The sequence below is a fragment of the Phyllostomus hastatus genome, unplaced genomic scaffold (genome assembly GCF_019186645.2).
Source record: "Phyllostomus hastatus isolate PE091 unplaced genomic scaffold, TTU_PhHast_1.1 phas_contig_495, whole genome shotgun sequence".
Taxonomy (NCBI): Eukaryota; Metazoa; Chordata; class Mammalia; order Chiroptera; family Phyllostomidae; genus Phyllostomus; species Phyllostomus hastatus.
This window is the reverse complement of record NW_025333895.1, coordinates 3,603,252-3,624,592: the sequence shown is the minus strand read 5'-3', so window position 1 is coordinate 3,624,592 and position 21,341 is coordinate 3,603,252. Positions and strand designations below refer to the sequence as shown.

The 21,341-nt window shown below is 59.3% G+C and overlaps 2 protein-coding genes across 6 annotated transcripts in view; one reads left to right on the top strand and one right to left on the bottom strand.

Annotated features, from left to right (window-relative positions):
• RALGPS1 (Ral GEF with PH domain and SH3 binding motif 1) overlaps positions 1-21,341 on the bottom strand; it is a 229,697-nt gene that overhangs the window by 83,215 nt on the left and 125,141 nt on the right. The gene's annotated exons all lie outside the window — the stretch shown is intronic.
• Positions 1-21,341, top strand: part of ANGPTL2 (angiopoietin like 2) — a 34,941-nt gene that overhangs the window by 2,307 nt on the left and 11,293 nt on the right. Inside the window, exon 2 of the mRNA XM_045846485.1 lies at positions 12,024-12,889. Coding sequence (XP_045702441.1) covers positions 12,073-12,889 — 817 coding nt within the window. The 5' untranslated portion in view covers positions 12,024-12,072. The remainder of the gene's footprint in view (positions 1-12,023; positions 12,890-21,341) is intronic.

Here is a 21,341-nt window from a genome sequence, read left to right as displayed (position 1 = left end):
GCCCCCCACCCCATCACCAAGTCTGGCCACAGGGTGGCCAAGCCTGGTGGGTCTGATGCCAGCGACACTGGTGCATCTTAGCCCAAGACAGTGACAGGGGCTTCTCTCCCGCGACCCCATAGGTCTCGGTGGGCTCCCTGGACTCCTGGAAGCGTTTTGAAAAGCTGACGTTAAATGTGTGCTCCTCCGGCTCAAGGCCTCTGGGGCGGCGGGGGCCCCCCCGGCCTGGAACCGGGCGGCTCACAGGCTCTCTGGGCAGCCTGGGCCGAGCGAAGGCTCCGGCTGGCTTCGCCGGCTGGCAAACGGAATGGGCTCAGTCACCAGTCAGCGAAGGCAGTCGTGGCAGGACAGACTGAAACGTGTGTGACGCGCGTGGCCCGGGAGGCCCTGCGTGGTGCGACAGCGAGCTCACGAGCAGGGCGAAGCCACCGCTCTGCTCCACGCACGATGGTGTACTAGGCGCCCGCCGAGCCAAGGCAGGCACAGTCATCACCCTATTTCGTCCTCACCAGAACCCCAGGAGGCAGGTGCTAGCGTCAGCATCCCGTTTTAGAGATGAGAAAACTAGGGCTGAGGAAGGGTAAGGAGCTCGCCCAAGGTCACACAGTTGATGATTATGTAGGACTTGACCCCTGCTCAGTCTGGCTTCAAAGTCCATACCTTTCCCCACTCTTCTGCCCTGTTCAAGGTGTCTTGACTTTTCCCCTGACCTTGTCGTTGGGTCCCTGCCCGTGGCCCCCAGCAGCCGCATCTGTTTGGGTTGCTGTCCTAGAGAATGCCGCACGGGCCACCTGAAAACCACGTGCGTGCCCGACTGGGACGCATCGCTTGCTCGTCACAGAAGCCGCCTCTGAGGCAGGACAGGCGCTGCCGCCACCCTCTGACAGAGGAGCCTCCACAGAGCCCCGCGGCGTGGCTGCGGTGACGCGGCCAGAGAGGGACGGGACGGGGTTCCCAGCCGGCTGTCCGGCTTCAGAAACCCACGCACCTGGAGCTCTGCGCCGCTGCCCCCCCACGCCGGCCCCGCGGAACCCTGGCACCAGCTCTGTGGAGCGGAGCCTCCTCGCGCTGCCTGCACTTGCACTTGGAGACTCCGTGGCCTGCTGAGTCGGAGCGCAGGCCCTCAGGGTCTACACTGGGCCGCGCCCGGGCAATTCCTCGGAAGCCACGAGAGGTGGCCCTGGTAGCTACCTTAGAACGAACACCGCGGAGTGCAGCCCCACCCTCGGCAGGTACACTCAGCTCTGGCCTCTCTCTTAATCCCAGCTCGTTTCACCAGGCACGGTCTCCTGGTCAGCAGGCGGGTGGGGAGGGGCTCTGTTTCCTGCGCGCACAGCCCTGTGGGGGGAGGGGGTGGAAGGTGGAGCCGGTAATCACACAGACACGCGGCAGCAGGAAGCTTGCAGAGACTTGCGGCACCAAGGGGGGGCCTGCAGGGTGGGCGGTGCAGTCCCACTTTACAGAGGAGGAAACTGAGGCCCGGAGGTGCATGCAGCCCCTCTGCCCAGGTCTCCCCACAGGTGGGCCAGGAAGCAGGGATGCGAACCCAGATCTGGGCTCATTCTGCCCCACCCCGCTGCCGTCCTGGACAAATACACTGTGGAAATCTCAAGAATGAATCAATTCATTGAATAGCATTTCTTTTCTGTAAATTTATATAAAACACCCCAAATAGAAGGGTTATTCAGCCACTGGCAGCTTGGAGTTTGTGGTGATAGGTCACATCAGAACCTCATTCTGACAGCAGTTTCTATGACAAAATCCTAATTCTCTTACTTTGACTGTAAGCCATATGACTAATTTAATAACTGCTTTGGAGGGGGGACACTGTAAACATTACATTGTAATGCTGTAAAACATCTCAAAATGGTAAACACTGTAAAACACTGCAATGTCCCGCTACATGTGTTCATCACCGTACGACATTCCGATCACAGAAGTGTTCACATGTGAGTGTGGGGCGGGGGTGGGGGGCACAGGCAAGCCTCTCACAATCGAGCTATTGTGTGTGGTCTATTCTCTGGTGAGACCAGGCTGTCCTGGGGCCAGCAGCCCCCGGGCCCCAGCTTCTCCTGCTGCCCGGGCCCTCCAGGAAGGCGGGCCCAAGATCCCCTAAGAAAAGACCAGGACTCTTCTTATCTCCAAGAAATGCCCTGGAGTGGACTCGCCCAGCTCCAGGAATGTCCAAACTCCTGCTGGAGGTGGTCCCACTCCAACCTTTTTGAAGGAAAGATGGTGTCTCTTAGTTACTGCTGAACCAACAATACGGACTCAGGGCCAGGCAGAGAAAGGCATCTGTGGAGGGAGGGAGTGAGTGAATGAGTGAGTGAGTGAATGAGTGAGTGACTGAGTGAATGAATGACTGAGTGAATGAGTGAGTAAATGAGTGACTCAATGAATGAGTGAATGAGTGAGTGAGTGAGTCAGTGAGTGAAGCAAGCCTCAGACCCAGGCAAACAAGCCTCCCAAGCCTGGGTGCCACACCATTCCATTCTCTGTTGTCTAGCTAAGGTCTCTTTTAGGGCGCCTCCTTCCCACCTTCCCAACCCCCACTCCAGCCGGGCTAAGTGCCACCACAGCCCTCTGAGCCGTCCTACCAGGACACTGATCACTCTGTAGTACAAATGCCTGCTCTCTGTCTCACCCACTGCCGGTGGCCCTGGAGGGCAGGGGCCTTCCTTGTCCTTGCTTTTCCTCCAGCCCCCAGCGCAGGGGCGGCCAAAGGGGAAATGCTCAGGGAGTGTGTCCAATGAAGGGAATCCGTGAATTCCTAGTTAGTGACCCCAGTACCATCCTGGTTGTTGGGGATGCAGAACAGGTACCATCCTGACCTTGCTTTTAAGAAGCTCACAGTCTGGGGGTAGATGACCCGATGCGACGAGCTGGGTCCCGGGTGCTGGGATGGAAGGAGCCACGGCTGCTCCTGGGAGCTGGAGGAGGGTGGGGCCCGCTCTGCAGACGGACGGCTGCACAGAGAAGTGGACTCGTGAGGCCAGCTCAGGAAGGCAGGCGGGCAGGGAGGTGTGACAACACAGGCTGTGTGTGTGTGTGTGTGTGTGTGTGTGTGTGTGTAAGTAGGACACTGACAAGGCCAGATTTAAGTTCTAGAAAGTCAGGTCTGGACCGGTGCTGTCCCAGAGGCGAGGAGGCCAGTGGGGACTGGTGGGTACGAAGCCTGGCCCTGGAGTGGACGAACCCGGCTGCAGGCCAGCTCCACGCCTCGGCGGGCCTGTGGCCCTGGCCAAGTGGCGTCGTCCATTACCTCTGTTTCCTTGGCTGTGAGCTGGGAGCAAGCATAGCCCCGGCCCCACAGGGCTGCAAGGATCAGTGAGGTGGGCACAAAAAGTGCTTGTCCCAGTGCTCAAGGGGTCAGCCCACGCCAACAGGCTGAGGTGGCCCGGGTGCCAGGCGCTCGGCCTGGCCCGGAAGACCAGCTCCAGGCCAGGCCCGGCCTTCCCCGGAAGCCACAGGGGGCAGCACCGTCCACCCAGCCCGAGGCTTCTTTCTCCCTCTCCTCCGAGGCTCCCCAGCTCCAGGGCTCCGGTGCACATCAGGCCCTGCCGGAAACACAGCAGCCAACTCAGAAGCCGGGCTCTGAAATGGCTTCTGCAGACTCCCCGCCTCTGCTCTGCTGGCGGGAGCTCCTGGCACGGAGGGCTCAGCGCGCCGGCTTTGGGGGAATCTCAAAATGGTTCCCAGATAATGTGCCATGAAAAAGTAACAGCAGCATCGTTGTCCCCCTGGCGAAGGGAACCAGCTCCCCACTGCCTGACCACATCCCCACTCACCCTGTGATCTCACAGTGTGACCACGGCCCGCCTCCACCATGAGCTCAGCCCTTCCCTGGAGCCAGCAGCTCCCCACTGGCAGGACCACTAGAGCCCAGGACGTCAGGCGGACTCGATCCCCCAGCACCCCTCTTCCAGGCAGGCAGGCCCGCCCGACCCTACACTACCTGCCTCTCTGGCTCTCGCCTGTGTGCCTGCCCCCAGGGACAGGGCTGGCCCGCAGTGGCCGGGGAGGCTGCATGGACAGGCAACGGAAGGCTGCGTGGATGGACGGACACACGGTTTGTTGAAGGTCTTACGAGAGCTGAGCTGCCAGGGTCCGGGAACTGGCTCCAGCCTCCCTGGGTGCCCACAAGGTCTGCTGGTGGGGAACGATTCACAGGGAGCCCGGGCTGGGAGGGATGGCAGCTGGCGATGTGGCTGTCCCCGCCCTGGCCTACAGGCTGGCGGTGAGTCACCCAGGACAATGAGGCACAGTCCCTGCTCCAGGTTTTCTGAGGTGAGAGCGCCACTGCTCCTCCTAGACGCCCGTTTTGGGGTCTTGGCACTGGGGTGATCAAGAAGCTCTTTCTAATGTCTAACACAACTTGCCCTTGTGCTGGCCTGAACGCTATCTCCACTTGGTCAACAGTGCCCAGGAAGTAACTGCACCCTGGCCACCAGGCAGACAGACACGCTGGTTGGGGGGCACACTCCTGGCGGAAGTGAGGGCGTGCACCTTGCAGCTGACGGCGGCACTCTAGCCCTGATGTTTACTCCAGGCGACCTTGGGCAAGGGACCTGACCCTTCTGGACCTGGGTTTCCGCTACTGCAAGGTGCAGATAATAACAACTTTCTCCCAGGTGAAGAGACCATGTACTTTGTTCCCCAACCGGGGCACTTTTGAAGGCGAAGGGGGTGCTGTTAGGAAGACAGCACGCCCCAGCGGGGCCAGCTGGGACTCACGGTCCCGTATGCACAGGGCTGCTCGCGAGCTAACAAGAGGCAGCGCGGCCAGGCACGGCGCCGTCCACAGCAAACACGTGACCGCTGTTCTGTCTGTGCTGTTGGTCAGCTGGGCCCGCTAGGACCTTATCTTCTGGAATTTTCCTCTGGATCCCTCCCACATCCTGCACTATCAGTTCATGCGGGCACCACCCCACTGGCTTGCCATCCATCCCGACCAGCTCCAGTGGGAAAAACTGCCGACTCTGGAGCGGACTGTCCCTCGTCTGGCCTGGCGTGGGCTGGGCAGCCTCCATCGGCGCTCAGACCTGTCACACCGCCTCCGACTCCGCTGCGCTCCCCAGCCGCCGGGAGCAGCCACATCCGGTGCCAGTGGGGCCCTCCCAGCTGGCTGCCCGGTGCAGGCTCCCTCGCTGGCCTGGCAGAGCCCTCCTCTCGGCAGCGCCTGGGGGTAGGGGAGACTCATCTCTGGCCTCCACCTGTGGTCACAGAGCAACGGGGTGGGGCTGGCTGGGGGGGAGGGGTGGGGCTGTGAGCCCTTCAGACTGGGACAAAGTGCCCCCCAAGATCTGGATTTAACCCAGAGGCTCCCCGGGTCAGCAGTCCTGGGGACCTCGAGCGTGCTCCTGCTCTCCCATGCCGGGGCGGGGGTCAGAGAACAGCCTCCCTGGGGCCGCCTGTGACTTCGGCTTCTGCACGCTGGGCCCAGTGCACCCCGGGGTCGGTCACCGGCGCTGCCACTGAGCAGCACTTCGCCCGATGGCTGGGCAAAGTGACTCATGGTCTTTGAATCTCAACAGTTGACTCACCTGCCGTCAGCCTTAAAAGCATTTCTGTGGGAATTGGAGAACTGCCGTGATAGAAACACACGGAACTACAGAGGTGAGGCCTGGGAGCGGCCTTGTGCACAGCCTGCGCCACCACGCTGAGGGGCAGGGCTCCCCCGGGGCCGCCGGGGGACTGAGGTGGTGTGCGGGGGGCTGGCGAAGGCAGGTCTACAGTCGGAGCAGGTGAAACACAGCCGGTACAGCTGCTGTGGTCACCACGGCCGGCACCGCTCTCTCCACACGAACAAAACTGTGAACCCACCTTTGCCCACCCCGCACACAAGTGCTTGGGCGATCACTGCCTGTAGTACTGTTTTTAGCATCTGACCCTAGCTCACCAGCGTACCCCAGGCCAGCGGCCTCTGCCACGGGGTGGGACACGGACGGAGCGCTGTCTCGCAGAAACAACTGCTCCCACAAAGGGGCCCCTCGCCTGGCCGCCACGCTGTGGAGAGGGCGTGGGCACGCGGTGTGTGGTCCCCCCACGCCAGGCCGCGCAGGGACGCCCACAGCAGCCTCCCAGAGGCTGGGGGGCTTCCTCCCGTGTGCAGAGGCCGTCACGCGGCTCGGTCACAGCAGCCCCCGCTTGTGGGGAGGGAAACCCGTGCATAATGGAAACTCCTCACAATACAGTGTGGAAAAGCCATTTCAAGAATCATTTTTATTTTCATATCGAAGCCAAGGAAAATAGTTGGATTTGCTATTCTCTGTTGGTCACAGGAAGAAACAGAGGAGCGTGGCTTTGATTGGAGTTGAGCTCTTCCCCAGGTCTGAAAGGGTTGGAATCCTAGGGGGTTGTTTCTCTTGGGATGCAATTAGTTGAATAAATACCAAGAGAGCGAAAGTATACAAACTCATTGCTGCCCATTAAAAACTGCCAAACTAGCAGAAAACTGAGGGGGGTGTGGTACTGGAATCTTCAAGGAAAATAAAGGACTCCCAGGCCAAGGGAGCTGGACGCCCTCGGTGTCGGGCTGACCGGAGCCCTGGGCTGGCTGGGCGCGCACTGGGATCTGCCGTGTGGCCCTGGGACGGTCACTCAGCCTGCCCGGGTCTCTGTGTCCCCACCCAGAGCAGCCCGACTGGACTGCCTGAGAGGATACCTGCCAGGCACCCAGCACAGCGGCCTGTCCCTTCCCTCCCTTCTTGGAACCCGAGCAGCTCCAAGTCACTCCCGCCAAACCCAGACTCCACGGGAACGTAACGAACGGGAGACCCGGAACCGGCAGCTCCCCCACCGGGCCCACCACTCCAGCATGCCCTGGAGCAGAGGGGCACCTCTCCGAGCTTCCGCGTCCTCCCCTTGGAGCGGCACACGACTGCCCCCGAGCTCTGAGTGTCCTGACGGTTCAACGAGACGGCGTGCGTGCACAGGGCGGTGTGCGCGCACAGGGCGGTGTGCGCGAGGGCCGACTGTCGGGTTCGGCTCACTTGCTAACTGACGGTCTCAAGAAACGCTCTTCACGGCCAGCACAGGCTCTGGTGGCACCTTCGCGCCCCTGACCCCCACTCTGCGCCCAGTGCTGTGTGACATGCTGGGGACACTACGGCAGCCGGACTCAGTCTGTCCAGCATGCTGCCTTGGGGCTGGGAGGCGAGGCGAGGCGAGGCGAGGCGGCCAGAGCCCCAGGTCGGAGCCCGGCTGACACAGCCGCCCCTGCTCCATGCGGCGGGGTGATCAGTCAACTCTGGCACCGTCTCAGGGGGCGAGGGGGTGGGTTCAAGGAGACGGTAAAAGTGCCCGACACACTGCCAGCGCGTGGCCAGCCCTCCTCAACGTGGGCCCGGCTCTGTTACTCCACCTCCAGTTTCGGAAGCCCTTCCAGGTTCCCGACCTGGTGTATGAGGTGGGTTGGAACACCCACCTTCCCAGAGGAGGCGCGGCCTTCAGGATCTCAGGTCCCAGGAAGGCGTGGGAGCCCGCACTCGGAGCGGACGGACCTCAGCGGTAAACAGTGCGCCCCTGCCTGGTCTGGAGGCCCGCCTGGGGAGGTTTGGAAGTCAACCCTTTCCCGGAGTCCTCTGCCTCCCTGGGCCTCCGGCAGTTTCTGGGCCATGGCGGAGGCCCGTGCTGGCATGGGCTCCGGCACAGAGAGGTGTTTGTCACAGCTGAGGCAGGTGAGCGGCCCCGGAAGGCAAGGGCAGGCTCACCCTAGCCAGGAGGGCGGCTCCTCCCCATTGTTCTGGGACGGGTGTGGCTGCTGGCAGAAGAGCAGCCGAGGTGCGTTGGAAACCAGGCATATACACTCACAAACTCAGCCCGGTTTCCACCGACGTCACGAAGCCCTGCCTCGTGGCCCAGCCCAAGCCGGAGGCTCCCAGGCACCTTTCTCTGCCCGGCCTGAAAGGCCTGTGCTGGCCACTGGCACCGCGCTCGGGCTCTGTCATTCCCCTGAGCACGGCTCAGTGTGACCCCGGAGAGCACAGGCCCTGTCACTGCCCGCTGGCTGTCACGGGTGTGGCCTGGACGCAGGCTGCCCACCGGAGAAGCCCCCAAGGGGGGCCCCGGGAGACAAAGCCTTCAGGTCTTCCGCTGTGGTCACTGTAGCGTAAATTCACGTGCAGTCAGAGAGTGGTGACGCTAATGTTTGTTTTACTACTGAGACCAGATTCAGGACACTTCCATGTAGGCACTAAGGGTCTGAAGGTTTGTGGGTGAAAAGGGGGCCAGGCACTGAGCCTGACAAGCTCGGGGCACGCCTGCACGGTGGGCCCTACAAGCTCAGAGACCGACGACGTGACCGCACGGGATGGTCTGAACACACACACCCCTAACCAGAAGCGGGCGATGGCGGGCGGGCACGTCCTAGGCCTGTAGCTTCCCTGACAAAGGCCAGTCTTTACCCGGCGTGAGCCTGTCTGTTGTGTTTTTGCATCTAGGATAACACACCTTTGAAATGTCAGAGTGACCTTCTTTTGTAGACCCCCAAGACCCCCTCCCCCTGGACAGGATGCCACAGAGTCCCTGCTTGTTATCCCGCACCCCCCCCACCCACCATCTCTATGCGCCGCAAATGGTTAGTAAGTGCTCTGCACCCACCAACGTAAAACAAGCAGGTGTCTCTCTGTTTTGCCTTTTTGTCCAGTCGCAGACACGCCCCCTTTCTTTCTCCCCCGGCTTAATCTACTGCCCACACGGTTCGTGTAACTCTCCTCACATCTCCTCCTCTTATTCTACCGTAGAAAATAAGCTACAGAACTGCCGTTCTCCGGAGCATTTTCTCAATCCACTGAGATTTTGCTTCCCAGCAAGTGTCATCAGTTTGGCACCTTACAGAAATTCTCTGCAGGTCTGGACGTTTCTTGCACCACCAGGCCTGAGTGCAGCAGGATGGGGGTGAGTCCTGGTTGCCAGGACCGTGTGATCTTAGGCCGGTTACCGAGCCTCGGAGTCTCAGTTTCCTCATCTGTGAGATGAGTGTAACAGTGTGTACCTTAGAAAAACGTCTTGAGACTTCAGTCAAGTCGAAAACATGTGCAAATGCCCAGTGCAGGGTCAGGCACCTAGAGGACACTCCGTTGATGGGTGTTATGAGAGCTACGAATAAATATAAGTGGCCTCCTGTGCAGCCCCCCACCCCAGCTGTCACTCCCGGCCCACCTGCTGTGTCCCCCACCCCAGCAGTCACTCCCGGCCCACCTGCTGTGTCCCCCACCCCAGCTGTCACTCCCGGCCCATCTGCTGTGTCCCCCACCCCAGCAGTCACTCCCAGCCCTCCTGCTGTGTCCCCCACCCCAGCTGTCACTCCCGGCCCACCTGCTGTGTCCCCCACCCCAGCTGTCACTCCCGGCCCGCCTGCTGTGTCCCCACCCCAGCACTCCCACGGCCTGCAGCTGTCGGTGGGCATGTCTTTTCTTCCGGTCCACAAATACTTACTGGGCTCCTAGAGTTCCAGGCCGCATGTTAGGCACTGCGACCAAAACAGACCCCTGCCCCCCTGCCCACACGGAGCTTATGTTCACAGGGGCGGGGTAGGGAGACGCTGGGTCTAATGGTGATGGGGACTCTGGAGGCACAAGGTGGTGAGATCGCAATCTTGAGCAAGCAGAGAGGGCCTCCCTGGGGAGGTGACATTCCGGCAAAGGCCTGAGAGCAGCAGCAAGACAGCGAGCGACGAGGGAGGTGCTGTAGGCGGGACAGAGCAGACGCGAAGGCCCTGTGGTCCCAGTTGTGCGTGAGGAACGCCCGGGGGCAGCGCAGCTGCAGTCCGTGAGCGAGGAGGACAGGAGACACAGATGAGGTCAGGGGGGAAGCGGGGCCAGACCAGGGGGCCCTTAGGGAGCAGCGAGCTTCTGGTCCCAGATGCGCAGCCACGAGAGGCTCCTGAATTGAGGAGAGACCCGAAGTGACTTCTCAGAGAGGATGGCTCTGGCTGCTGGGACGGGAACAGACCGCAGGGGGCACGTGCGGGAGCAGGGAGGCCAGCTGGGTCCCAGTGAGAGGGGAAGGTGGCTGCACCAGGGTGTGGGGGAAGTGGGGGAGGCAGCAGGATTCTAGGCGCATTTCCAGGTACTACTGTTATCATTCGGTGGTGGAACAGAGGTGGGTAAGAAGGAAAGGAAGGATGATTTCAGGGTTGAGGGCCTGAGCGGCCGGAAGAACAGGGTTGCCATTTCCTGACGCAGGAGGAGCTGGGAGGAGCAGGCTGGGGTGGCGGCAGGGGACTGCCAGGGGTTCATCTCCGGGTGCACAACGCTGGGGGTGCCTAGCAGAGGGCTGAGTGAAGCGTCGAAGTGGGAGTTGGACACGTGAGCCTGGAGTCGAAGGGTGAGGTCTAGGCTAGAGAAATAAACGTGGGAGTTGTTGCCAAGGCGTGCAGGCGGCTGAAGCCCCCAGACGGGAGGAGATCACCACGGGAGAAAGGCGGACTGAGCTCGTGGGTGTGGGGGCCCCCCTGGGGACAGAAAGAGGAGGGAGGGCGAACCGGCGGAGAGGACTGAGGAGCGAGAGGAGAGGGTGACGCGTGGGAAAGGAAGCCCAGGAAGGGAGCGCCGTTGGGAGGCGAAGCATCAGTGGGGACCAAGGACTGGACATCTGGTTGGGCAAACGAGGCCACTGGGGATCGCGCCTAGAGCACTTGAGGTGGACGGGAGGGCGCAGGCCCGACAGGAGCGAGTTTGAGGGAGAGCAGGAAGAGGGGCTTTCTGGAAAGACCGAGCACAGGAAGCTCTGTGAAGGGCTTTGCTAAAAGGGGGAGTGGAGAAGCCGGACGGTGGCTGGAAAGGGGATGCGAGGTCCAGAGAGGATGACCTTTAAGCGGAGAGAAACAACAGCGTGACCGAGGGGAGATGTGATCCCAGGGAGAGATGGGGGCGGAGTCCTGGAGCGAGGGCCTTAAGTAGGTGAGAGGAGGGATCTGGGCACATCCGTCCCCTCCCTTTTGGCCTGACTAATTCCTCAGTCATTCCTCAGGAGTCAGAGCAAAGGTCATTTTCTCAGGGAAGCTTCCCTGACCCCTCCAATGAGGGCAGCTCCCTGTTACCCTCTTCCGCTGCACATGCTCCCTCCCCTCACAGCACTCGGGGACTGCGCGACCACGGGGAAGCCCCCTGAGGCTGGGGAGGGCTCTGTCCGATCTGCAGAAGCATCTGCAGCAGCCGGCACCCCGCCTGGCACCCCACTGGTGTTCTGGGACGTCTGGGGACGGCGTGAACGGCCCAAGAATAGAACTCAGACAACTCCAAAGACCCAGGTCTGTGTTCGGCCCCCGCCGGGCTGGATCACGTTGTGATGGCTGGAACTGTGCAGCTGCGGCTGCGGCGAGTGTTTGGGTTTCCAGGGGCTCAGCTGTTCGTTCCTCTTTGGGCTCCGCAGCTTGGCTGAGACACAGACCAAAGCCATGGGACTGGACACATCGTTTCCTTGACACTGTCCGCTAGAAACCGAACACATCCCACACTGTATCTGGCAATTCACTCAGCTAACAAATGCTCGCTGAAAGCTCACCCGGCGCAGCCCCCCGGGAACACAGAATGGCAGCAGACACAGGGCCTGCCCCCGCGGAACGGGGAGTCCAGCGGAAGGCGTCGCGAAGAACTCGGACTCATCAACATTGCGATGGGGGTCACAAAGGGAAGTCCGGGGGTCATGAATGTGTAGAATGGGGAGACTCAGAGGCCTGAGGAGTGTGGGGCCGAGGAGAAGGCAGACTGGATAACGCCCTGCTCTGCCCCCCTCCCCTCCCAGCTTCCGGCCGCCCGCTCAGGCTGTGGGTGCTGGGGCTGGCTCCAGGCGCAGCACGGTTGCGGCCTCCTGCCGCAGAGGCCCCAGTCGGTCTCCTCCCTCCTCCTTTCTATCTCTGCCGGGGCCTGCCTGTCTCCTGCTGCTGCTTCCAGAAGGGCTGCCTCCCGAAGCTGCGTGTTTGGAAAGATCTGCCTGGTGAGAAGGCTGAGCTCATTCATGGCACAGGCCACTGGCAGCAATAGGACCGTTACTGAGTCTCCCCTTCTGTTTACTTTCAGGTTGTTATAGGCTCTGTTTGCAAAGGAGAACCACCATTCTGCAAGGACCATGAGGCCACTGTGTGTGACGTGCTGGTGGCTGGGACTGCTGGCTACCTTGGGAGCTGCCGCCGGCCAGAAGGATGGTTTGGAGGGCACCGAGGAGGGCTCGCCAAGCGAGTTCATTTACCTGAACAGGTACAAGCGGGCTGGCGAGTCCCCAGACAAGTGCACCTACACCTTCATCGTGCCCCAGCAACGGGTCACAGGTGCCATCTGCGTCAACTCCAAGGAGCCCGAGGTGCTCCTGGAGAACCGCGTGCACAAGCAGGAGCTGGAGCTGCTCAACAACGAGCTGCTCAAGCAGAAGCGGCAGATCGAGACGCTGCAGCAGCTGGTGGAGGTGGACGGCGGCATCGTGAGCGAGGTGAAGCTGCTGCGCAAGGAGAGCCGCAACATGAACTCGCGGGTCACGCAGCTCTACATGCAGCTCCTGCACGAGATCATCCGCAAGCGGGACAACGCGCTGGAGCTCTCCCAGCTGGAGAACCGGATCCTCAACCAGACGGCCGACATGCTGCAGCTGGCGAGCAAGTACAAGGACCTGGAGCACAAGTACCAGCACCTGGCCACGCTGGCCCACAACCAGTCGGAGATCATCGCGCAGCTGGAGGAGCACTGCCAGCGGGTGCCCGCGGCCAGACCCATGCCCCAGCCGCCCCCCGCCACCCCGCCCCAGGTCTACCAGCCGTCCCCCTACAACCGCATCATCAATCAGTTCTCCACCAACGAGATCCAGAGCGACCAGAACCTGAAGGTGCTGCCGCCCCCTCTGCCCACCATGCCCACCCTCACCAACCTCCCGTCCTCCACAGACAAGCCGTCGGGTAAGTTCCTTCCGGGAGCCTGCTCCACCCGGGCCTCAGAGCCAGGCGCGAGGCTCCCCTTGGCTGTGGCCACCAGTTGGGGAAAAGCCACAGCAAGTTGAATTCTGACCAACAGGCTTGCACAGTCAGCCCCTTAGCAATCCCCTGGGTCAAGCTGCTGGAGCCGGTGGGTGCTCCAAGGCAGAACCAGGAAATGGGGGGGGGGTCTCAGGAGAGAGCAAGCGCTCTCCGGCTTCTGACCGGAAAGACCCCCGAGCCTGTAGTTTTCTGGGCTTCGCGTTAGATGCCCTGTGTTGGCACACAGGCTGTCTCGCCGGCGAACTCTCGTACTGTGCCTGGCACCGAACTGGCGTTTGGTAAATGCCCACTGAGGAAACAACAGGCCAAAGGAAAAAGCGTGTTCATGTTAAGAGCAAGAGAAACACACTGTGGGGGCTGAGGGAGAGGGAGGGCTGCTTTCTGCAGCCCACACGTTTCCTCGAGTCTGCTGCTGTCTAGAATTTTCAATGCTGATCCCTCAGTCTCTTGAATACATGTTTTGTACTAAAATAGGGCAATTCTCAGAATATCATTGTGGGGGAGGAATGGAGTTGCCGGTAAGTTCTGAAGTTGGACCAAGGTGTTGGTGCTGGGCACTTTCATGTATATGGCACAATTAGCTCCTGCAGCTCCTTAGGGAAGACTTGGGGTTAGGGCCCTCCGACCGGATTTGACTTCTGGCCTTTTCACTTTAAGTTCAGAGCTCACTCCTCTGTGCTCTAGGACCCTGGGAGTCCTCACTCTGGGGACAGCGTAAGCCCAGCCCCCAGAAGCTCAGTCTGTCATTCATCCAGGACCCTGGGAACCTTCCAAGTGGCAGTCATATTGAGAACTAGATTCATCTTTGCAAAAACTAACCACATATCTTCTCCAAGTCAGTGATTTTGGTACCACTTCACTGCATTAGGAGGAAGCTATTTTTACTCAAATTATCCTATTTTACACTCATTCCACACTTCTGCAAACGTGAATATGATTGGGAAGAGCAGCTTCTTGCTAATTCCAGAGGGGAGCTGCACCTGAGTCCAGGAGGGTTGCCTTTGCAAAAGACAAGGGCGGCACTGTTTGTAGGTCTATGGGGGCACGGGGCAGAGCGTCCGCCCACAGCGCCTTGCAGGACAGCACCCTGACCGGGGGTGTGGGTTGAGAGCATACGCTTCGGAGCAGACTGAGCTGGGTTCACTCTGGTCCCCGCACTGATTAGCTCTGGGATGGTAAGCAAGTCGCTTCTCCCCACAGAGCCTCAGTGCCTTCATCTGTCAATGGGGCAGATTAAAACAGTGCCTACCTGGGGATTAAATGCAATCCTGCAAAAAAAAAAATGTGTCTAGCACAGTCCTGGCCCATGGCAAGTTTCAGTACATGGCAGCAACGAGTCTCCTTTGGTCTTGGTCTCTTCATCTCAAAACAAGGAGGCTGAGTAAACGGTCCCTTTTTAGCCATGGCATTCTACAGCTGACCTACAGTTCTACAGCTGACCTACAGTTCTACAGATCCACGTTCAGCTGTACACGTGTCTATTTAAGTCAGATGCTCCAAAACAGGCAGAGTGTGCTACTACATCTTCACAGATACCCAGAGGGTAGAACATGCCCGCTGGGCACCAAATAATCCTGCTGGGAATCAGGTCAACCTCATCAGACAACAAATAGATCTCCTCTAAGCATCTCTGGTTTCTGACTCAACAATGCTGGGACATTACTGAGCTCCAACGGAGCTGGCAGATATATAGTGTAGGAATCCAGACCTAGGGTCGCCTCCACCCTCGTCAGCTGTTTGCTCATGAGCAAGTTACTTAACTCTGAGCCTCCATTTTCTCCTCTGTAAAATGGGAACAAGAGCCCTAATATCGCACTCAGGCTTGCTGTGGAAACTCACTGTAGGCAGGCATGTCGTATTATGTCCCATAGGCCATAAGTTATCTGTTGGGGCACAGCCAACAATGGCAGAGCCCCCCCCCCCCACTGTGCCGTCACAGAGCTAGACTGGGGAGCGGGTGAGAACCACAGTGTCTGACCCCCGGGAACTCAGTCTGGGGGAGGTGGCGGATGCAGGAATGCACTGGGAGCCTCCCATCCATCGCCCATGAGTTCTCTCCCAGAAAATTGGCACCTCAGGTCCGACACAGGCTTTCCCTGAGAGGGGGCACCTGTTGAGGCCACAGTCTCCAGAATGTTGTGAGAATTTATGGGGCCAACGTAACCAAGTGCCTGACATCGGAAATAGCGAAAACCGTGGGCTGGGCGGTCACTGCGGTGACACCACAGCGCGCTGCGTGTCCCTTGGCGGGGCATACGAGTGCTGCGGGACAGTAGGAGGCGTGGCCGAGTCTGCTTGGAGTAGAAGGGGAGAGAGCTGGACGGAGGCGGGGACTTCAGTGTCGCATCTTTAATGATGTAGGTTAGAGCTCCCCAGGCGGACTTGGGAACCGGGAAACTGCGTTGCTGGTGGGCCCCGATGGGGGTGAGTCTGGGCGGAGACGCAGGGGCGCGGCCCTGCTGCTGCGCTGCACGGTCCAGCGCGGCCCGTGCGAGGCTCCTGCACTCGTCTCCCCCACTGAGGAGAGCACACCTGCTCGGGAGGGAAAGGCAGTGGTTTTATTCTGTGATAACTTAAAATGTGCTATAATTTACCTTAAAAAAAAAAAAAAGCAAGGCCTTCCCACGCATTGGTACCGAGGGCTAGTAACAGATTCCTTATGACCCACCTGCCAACCAAGCTCCCACACCAGGGCCGCCAGCTGAGACAGGTGAGCACCTGGCTGTGGAGTCGAAGGGGCAGACGGAGCCCTGAAGGGCAAGCCTGGGGGCCCTTCCCTCCCCTGGAGTTGGGACGGACTGAGAGGAAAACGCGGAGGGTCTCTCTCAGCCAATGAGCAAGGGCCTCTTATCAGGCCTGTGCCGAGAGCTCAGGGGCAGGTTCTGGTCCTGGAAAACAAAACCTCCTCTATGCTCTTGCCCAAGAGATTCTTTGTTCCTGAAGACATCACTCAGCCAGAAACACCTTTGCAATTAAACACTTCTGCACTCGAGCTTTGGCAGCCTCTAAATCTTTCCTTCCGCAATCTCAGAGCCATCCGCTTTCTCCCCATTGTCGAGGGCTCTCTCCAGGCCACTCAGCCCACTCAGCCCACTCAGCCCGCAGCACGCCCTCCCCCGGGGGACTGAGAGAGCCCTGGCTGCTTCCCCAAAGCTGCACTCGCCAGCTCGCTCCCAGCCCGACAGTCGACAGCCGGACTCTGGCCCCAGGCCAGGCCCAGGCCTCAGAGCCCGAGTGAGGGAGACCCAGGCAGCTTCCAGCTTCCCAGGGGTCTCACTGGAGTTTTGTCCCATCCCTCCCAGGTCTGGCCAGACCTGGGGGCACTTTGGTTAGGATGATGCTTGTCATAAGGCCTGGGGCCAAATGGCCCTGCCAGTGGCCCTCTCTCCTGGGGTCCTGGGGTCCTGCTGCTGCTGCCCTTCCTTCCTCTGTCCCCTTCGCTCTTCCCACACTCCCCGCCCCCATAAAGAGCACGGCCACAGGGCTCACGCTCTCAGAGGCCGACGAAAGGACAGGATGGAGCCTCAGCTCCGGCCTTCTCTCAACACGGTTCCGGGAGGCCTGGGACACCGTTCGTCAGCCAGGCACATGCCGGCGCTCCCGCCGCGCACGCACCCTGGGCACTGATGGGACAAGGAGAGGCGGTGCTACCCCTAGCTGCCAGGGTGAGGCCTTGTCTGAAACGGATCTTTTAAAAACCAAGAGGAGCAGCCACTTCTAGTCGTTTTCACTCTCGAAAAGGGGAACATAACCAGCTCAGTTTGTTTCTCAATGGAAGCAGAAGGGGCCACGGAATCGTGAGTTACCAGAGCTCGGCGAGGGCCTCTCCGCTGCCCTGGCACAGCCCGCCCAGCCCGGAGCCTGCCGGCAGCAGAGCTGAGACCAGGCCCAGACTTCTAACATCAAAAATGCTGAGGTTCGGAGGTTAAGTAGCTCAGCCAAGATTACACAGCTAGTTGAGGAGCTCGGCCAAGGCTCAAACCCAAGTCTGTCCGCGGCACTCCGGGGCACTGCACATTGCCATGGAAAGGCTGGAGGGGAACTGGTGTGAAAGTCGCTCTATAAATGCTGGACCTGGCCCCCGGTGCCAGCCGCCTGGGGCCTGACCCTCTGTCACTGTTCCACGCACCAGGTTCCAGGCAGCTCCTTGTAAAAGAGCTCTGGGAACAGAGTCAGTGGATTTGCTACTCGAACTTTCCCGTTCCTAGTAACACGGGGCGTTGTCACTGCAGACCCACTGATAACAGCGCTGCCTCCTTGCTTGGAACCAGCTGAACCCAGCCTCTGCGGCCAGCTCGCTGGTCACACGAAGGGGCTGCTAAGGCCAATTTATGTGGTAGACTGTATCATAACCCTGAGGCGACAGTCAACAGCCGGACTCTGGCCCCAGGCCAGGCCCAGGCCTCAGAGCCCGAGTGAGGGAGACCCAGGCAGCTTCCAGCTTCCCAGGGGTCTCACGAGAGTTTTGTCCCGTCCCTCTCAGGTCTGGCCAGACCTGGGGGCACTTTGGTTGCCCCCGCCCCCCGAAAAAGAAATGAAAGAGCAAGCAGAATTAAGTTATCATAATACGCCACGTTGAGCTCTCCCACGGAAAACATAATATACACCTGACTTCTAGTAAATGTTAAATGGACCCAACTGAGGCTGTAGATAAATCTGATCTTTAATTGTATCAAGTTTGGACAAATCCTCTAGGTTTCTTCTTAGCATTTCAATGTACAGCTAAGCCTAAAGTCCTCTTTTTTTTTTTTTACAGATTTTATTTATTTTGAGACAGAGGGGAAGGGTGGGAGAAAGGGAGGGAGAGAAACGTCAATGTGTGGTTGCCTCTCGAGTGCCCCCTACTGGGGACCTGGACCGCAGCCCAGGCGTGTGCCCTGACGGGGAATCAACCAGCGACCCCCCTTGGCTCACAGGCCGCTGCTCAATCCACGGAGCCACACCAGCTGGGAGTGAAGTCCTCATTTGTTTAAACAAGTTAACTCTAATTATATAAAAACTAGTAGCTCTGATCTGCTAGGAGGGGGGAGGGGCAGCCACGCTGCCTCCCTGATGATAACACAGGAACAGCCGCTCCTTCACAACAGACGGTCCGCGGCCAGGGAGGCGCGGGCAACCTGAACAAGCGCTTTCCTACATGGATTTTTCCTTCTGCTTTGCTTCCCCCTGAGAGGTGGGAAATGTGTATGTAATTAGGTTGTGGGGCCCTGGCGCAGAGGCATGTTTTAAGATAGAGAAGGAGATTATCCCACCGTGACTTCCATTCCTTCCGGAGGTCAAGCAGTCGTCAATCCAGGTGAAAAGCTATGGGTCAGATGATGGGGGGGCCAGCTCCAGCCGACTGGGCTTCTACGTCTGTATGGCTGTGGGGGGCTGGGGAAGCTTCTGGAAACTGTGACGATGGTGAGGGGGCACTAGCCACCGCTGAAGGGCCTTTCACGCCACAGAGGCTGCGAGGGGAACCCAACCCAGCTCTCTTGCCTGTAGAGCTCACTCTGTTCACTGCGCTGGGCTGTCTCGTTTCTAAAATGTTATTGTTGACCAAAGTCAGATTCCGAAATTCATTTCCAACTACGTAATGCAGTGGTATTTCAGAGAGCATTCTTTGCTAGCTTCTTCATAAACAAAAGCCACTCCAGTGTGAGCTGGGTCATTTTCCTTCCAACTTTGCTTTCTCTTCCCCCCGCCACGGGGTGCCTCTCGGGGACCAGGTCACAGAGAAGCTGGAAGTGGAATAATGGCAAGCTCTTCCTCTCTGTGACGCAGGCCTTTTCTAAGGGCGACATTTGGCTCCACGCTCAGGCTATTTACAGCACCAGGAGATGAACTACCGATTTGTTACCGTTCGAAGTGGTGACCTGGCATCCCGAGGCCGGGAAATCCCAACAGTTTGGTGCTTGGCAAACTGAACGTTATCTAGACAATCCCGGAGCTCAGGCATCTGCGGCCGGCTCACTAGGCCCCGAGGGGATGTGCTGTGGTGAAGTAATGCAGCCCACGGCACTGCACGCCCGACGGGCTTCCCCGGGAAAAACGATAAGGAGAGCAGAACTGCGTGAGCATCCGACCGCGGTGTCTGAACAAAGTCACCAAGCAAGGGCGGGCTTGCTGAGCGCGGCGGGCAGTGTGCTCCTGCAGAATTAACTCTGTGCGCTTCCCATGGGTCTCTGTCGGGACCGAGGAAGAGGGACACGAGCAGCAGAGACTGCTCACGCGAACACTGCAGACAGTCCCTCCTATGATCCCTGCCTCCCTGCTGCAGAGCTGCTCAGCCTCGGCGCCCTGTGATGACCGGGGGGCGGAGCCTGTGAGACCAGCCTGAGGATCCAGGCCCTGGGTCTCCAGATGAGTCCAGGGAGCTACCGGACCCAGAGCAGTGTTACAGCATTCATTTTTTAATGAATAAATGACTTCCCCAATAGATTTTTGGGATAAATTAATTTAAGTTAAAATTGCTGTATATACAGGGAGTCATTTCATCAAAACATTTTAGTTTAAGTGACAAATATAATCGTTTTCTTTATTCAATTTCTAAATGTTGCAATTAAGCGGCGTGCTAGAGGCACATCCAAAAGAACAGGAAATGTATAACGAGCTGACCTTCTACTGCACGCTGTCCAGACATCCGCACGGCACGGGCTTCCCCTCCCGCAGTTTGGTCTGCGTCCTGACTATCGCCTTCCGTGGGGTCCCTGTTTCTGGCGGATTTGTTATTGTTGGTTCTCACACTGAAAAGACTAGAGTGAAGATGGCAAAGGGACTGCGGCTGATGGTGGTGAGAACATGGGAGACGGTGAGAGGCACGTGGGGTGCTAGACTGGGAAGATCACCGCATGGTCACTGCCCTGAGAAGGCTCCTGCCCCAAAGGAGCCCACAGGCTGGCAGGGAGACAGACCCCTACCGACCCTAAGGCTGTGTGATGGCCAGAGCGCAGTGCAGTGGGAAGCGCCAGGGCTCGGGGTGCAGAGCCGAGTTCCAGGCCGTCCACCTGCGGCTGTGTGGTCTCTCTGAGCCCTGGCTTCCTCTCTGTGCACCTGCGGCTGTGTGGTCTCTCTGCAACTCGGCTTCCCCGCCGTGCACCTGCGGCTGTGTGGTCTCTCTGAGCCTGGGCTTCCTCGCTGTGCACCTGCGGCTGTGTGGTCTCTCTGAGCCCTGGCTTCCTCTCTGTGCACCTGCGGCTGTGTGGTCTCTCTGAGCCGAGTATAAAACGGGAACCTAGACACCGGACCGCCGGTGCGTTCCCCAAGGCGTCTCAGGTTCCTGCGGGGCTCTGGGTTGACGCGGGGGCGTTACGTGACGCGGGGGCGTGCACGGCGGGGAAGCCGAGCTTCCCCGCCGTGCACCTGAGGCTGTGTGGTCTCTCTGAGCCTCGGCTTCCTCTCTGTGGCAGGGACTCGTGAGGATGAGACAACGGGTCGTGTAAAGGCTCTGGTTACCTGGTGCTCGTCATCCTCACTCTGACCCGGCGGAGATAAATCTGTGAGACATCATGGGAACCCCGAGGAGGGAAGTAGGGCTTCTGGGGTCGGGGAAGACTTCCTGGAGGAGGGGCTGAGGAGGGCTGAGGGCCTTGTGGATGAATGCTCAGAACTACTGCTGGCAATCACCAAGAAATCACGAAGACCAACTTAGTGCTGGGCAAGTGTCCGGTTTTCAGAAAGAGAAAAAGGACCAAATACTAGAAATAGATACCCACTGGCTGTGGTCAACCCCAGAAAAATTACGGAAAAGATTATAAAAAGGGGCTCGTGAGTTCAGGGAAGACTAAAAGGCGATCGACGAAAGCCAACAGGGGTTTCCTAAGAACAAGTCCATGAGCGGGCTCCCTTTCCTGGAAAAGGCCGAGGGGCTGGCGGAGCACAGGACACCCGGCACCGTGAGCGGTGATCGTAGGCCTGACCGCCCATCTCCAGGCTGAGAGCGTCCCGGTCACCCTCGCCCCTGCACCCGGGCAGCCTCCGAGACCCGTGACCTCCCTCACCCAAGCAGCCTTGGGGCACCGCTGCCCCCTGCCCTGGGGGAGACTCGGGGTTCCACCCCACCGGTCCTGGGGAGCCACGGAGAGTTGCTCACCTCCGCACACCGTGAGCCCACCACTGCCCCTCCTAGCCTAACCTCTCCTTTGTAAAACGTGAAGTCCTTGTTTCTCCTCCTGCCCAGGGTATTGATGGAAACCAAGGAGTGAGCACGGTGTTCTCCTACGTGTTCCCTGGGGAGTGGCACTGAAATGTCCGTTTGTCCTGAGGTCAGCAGGCAGGGGCGGGTCTTGTAAGCTCTGCATGGGCCCCAGGAGACCTAACTCGGGAGGCCTCAGAGTGTAGCAAAGGCTCTGAAATACACCCGCCTCACGCATCTGCTGTAATTTTTACTGTA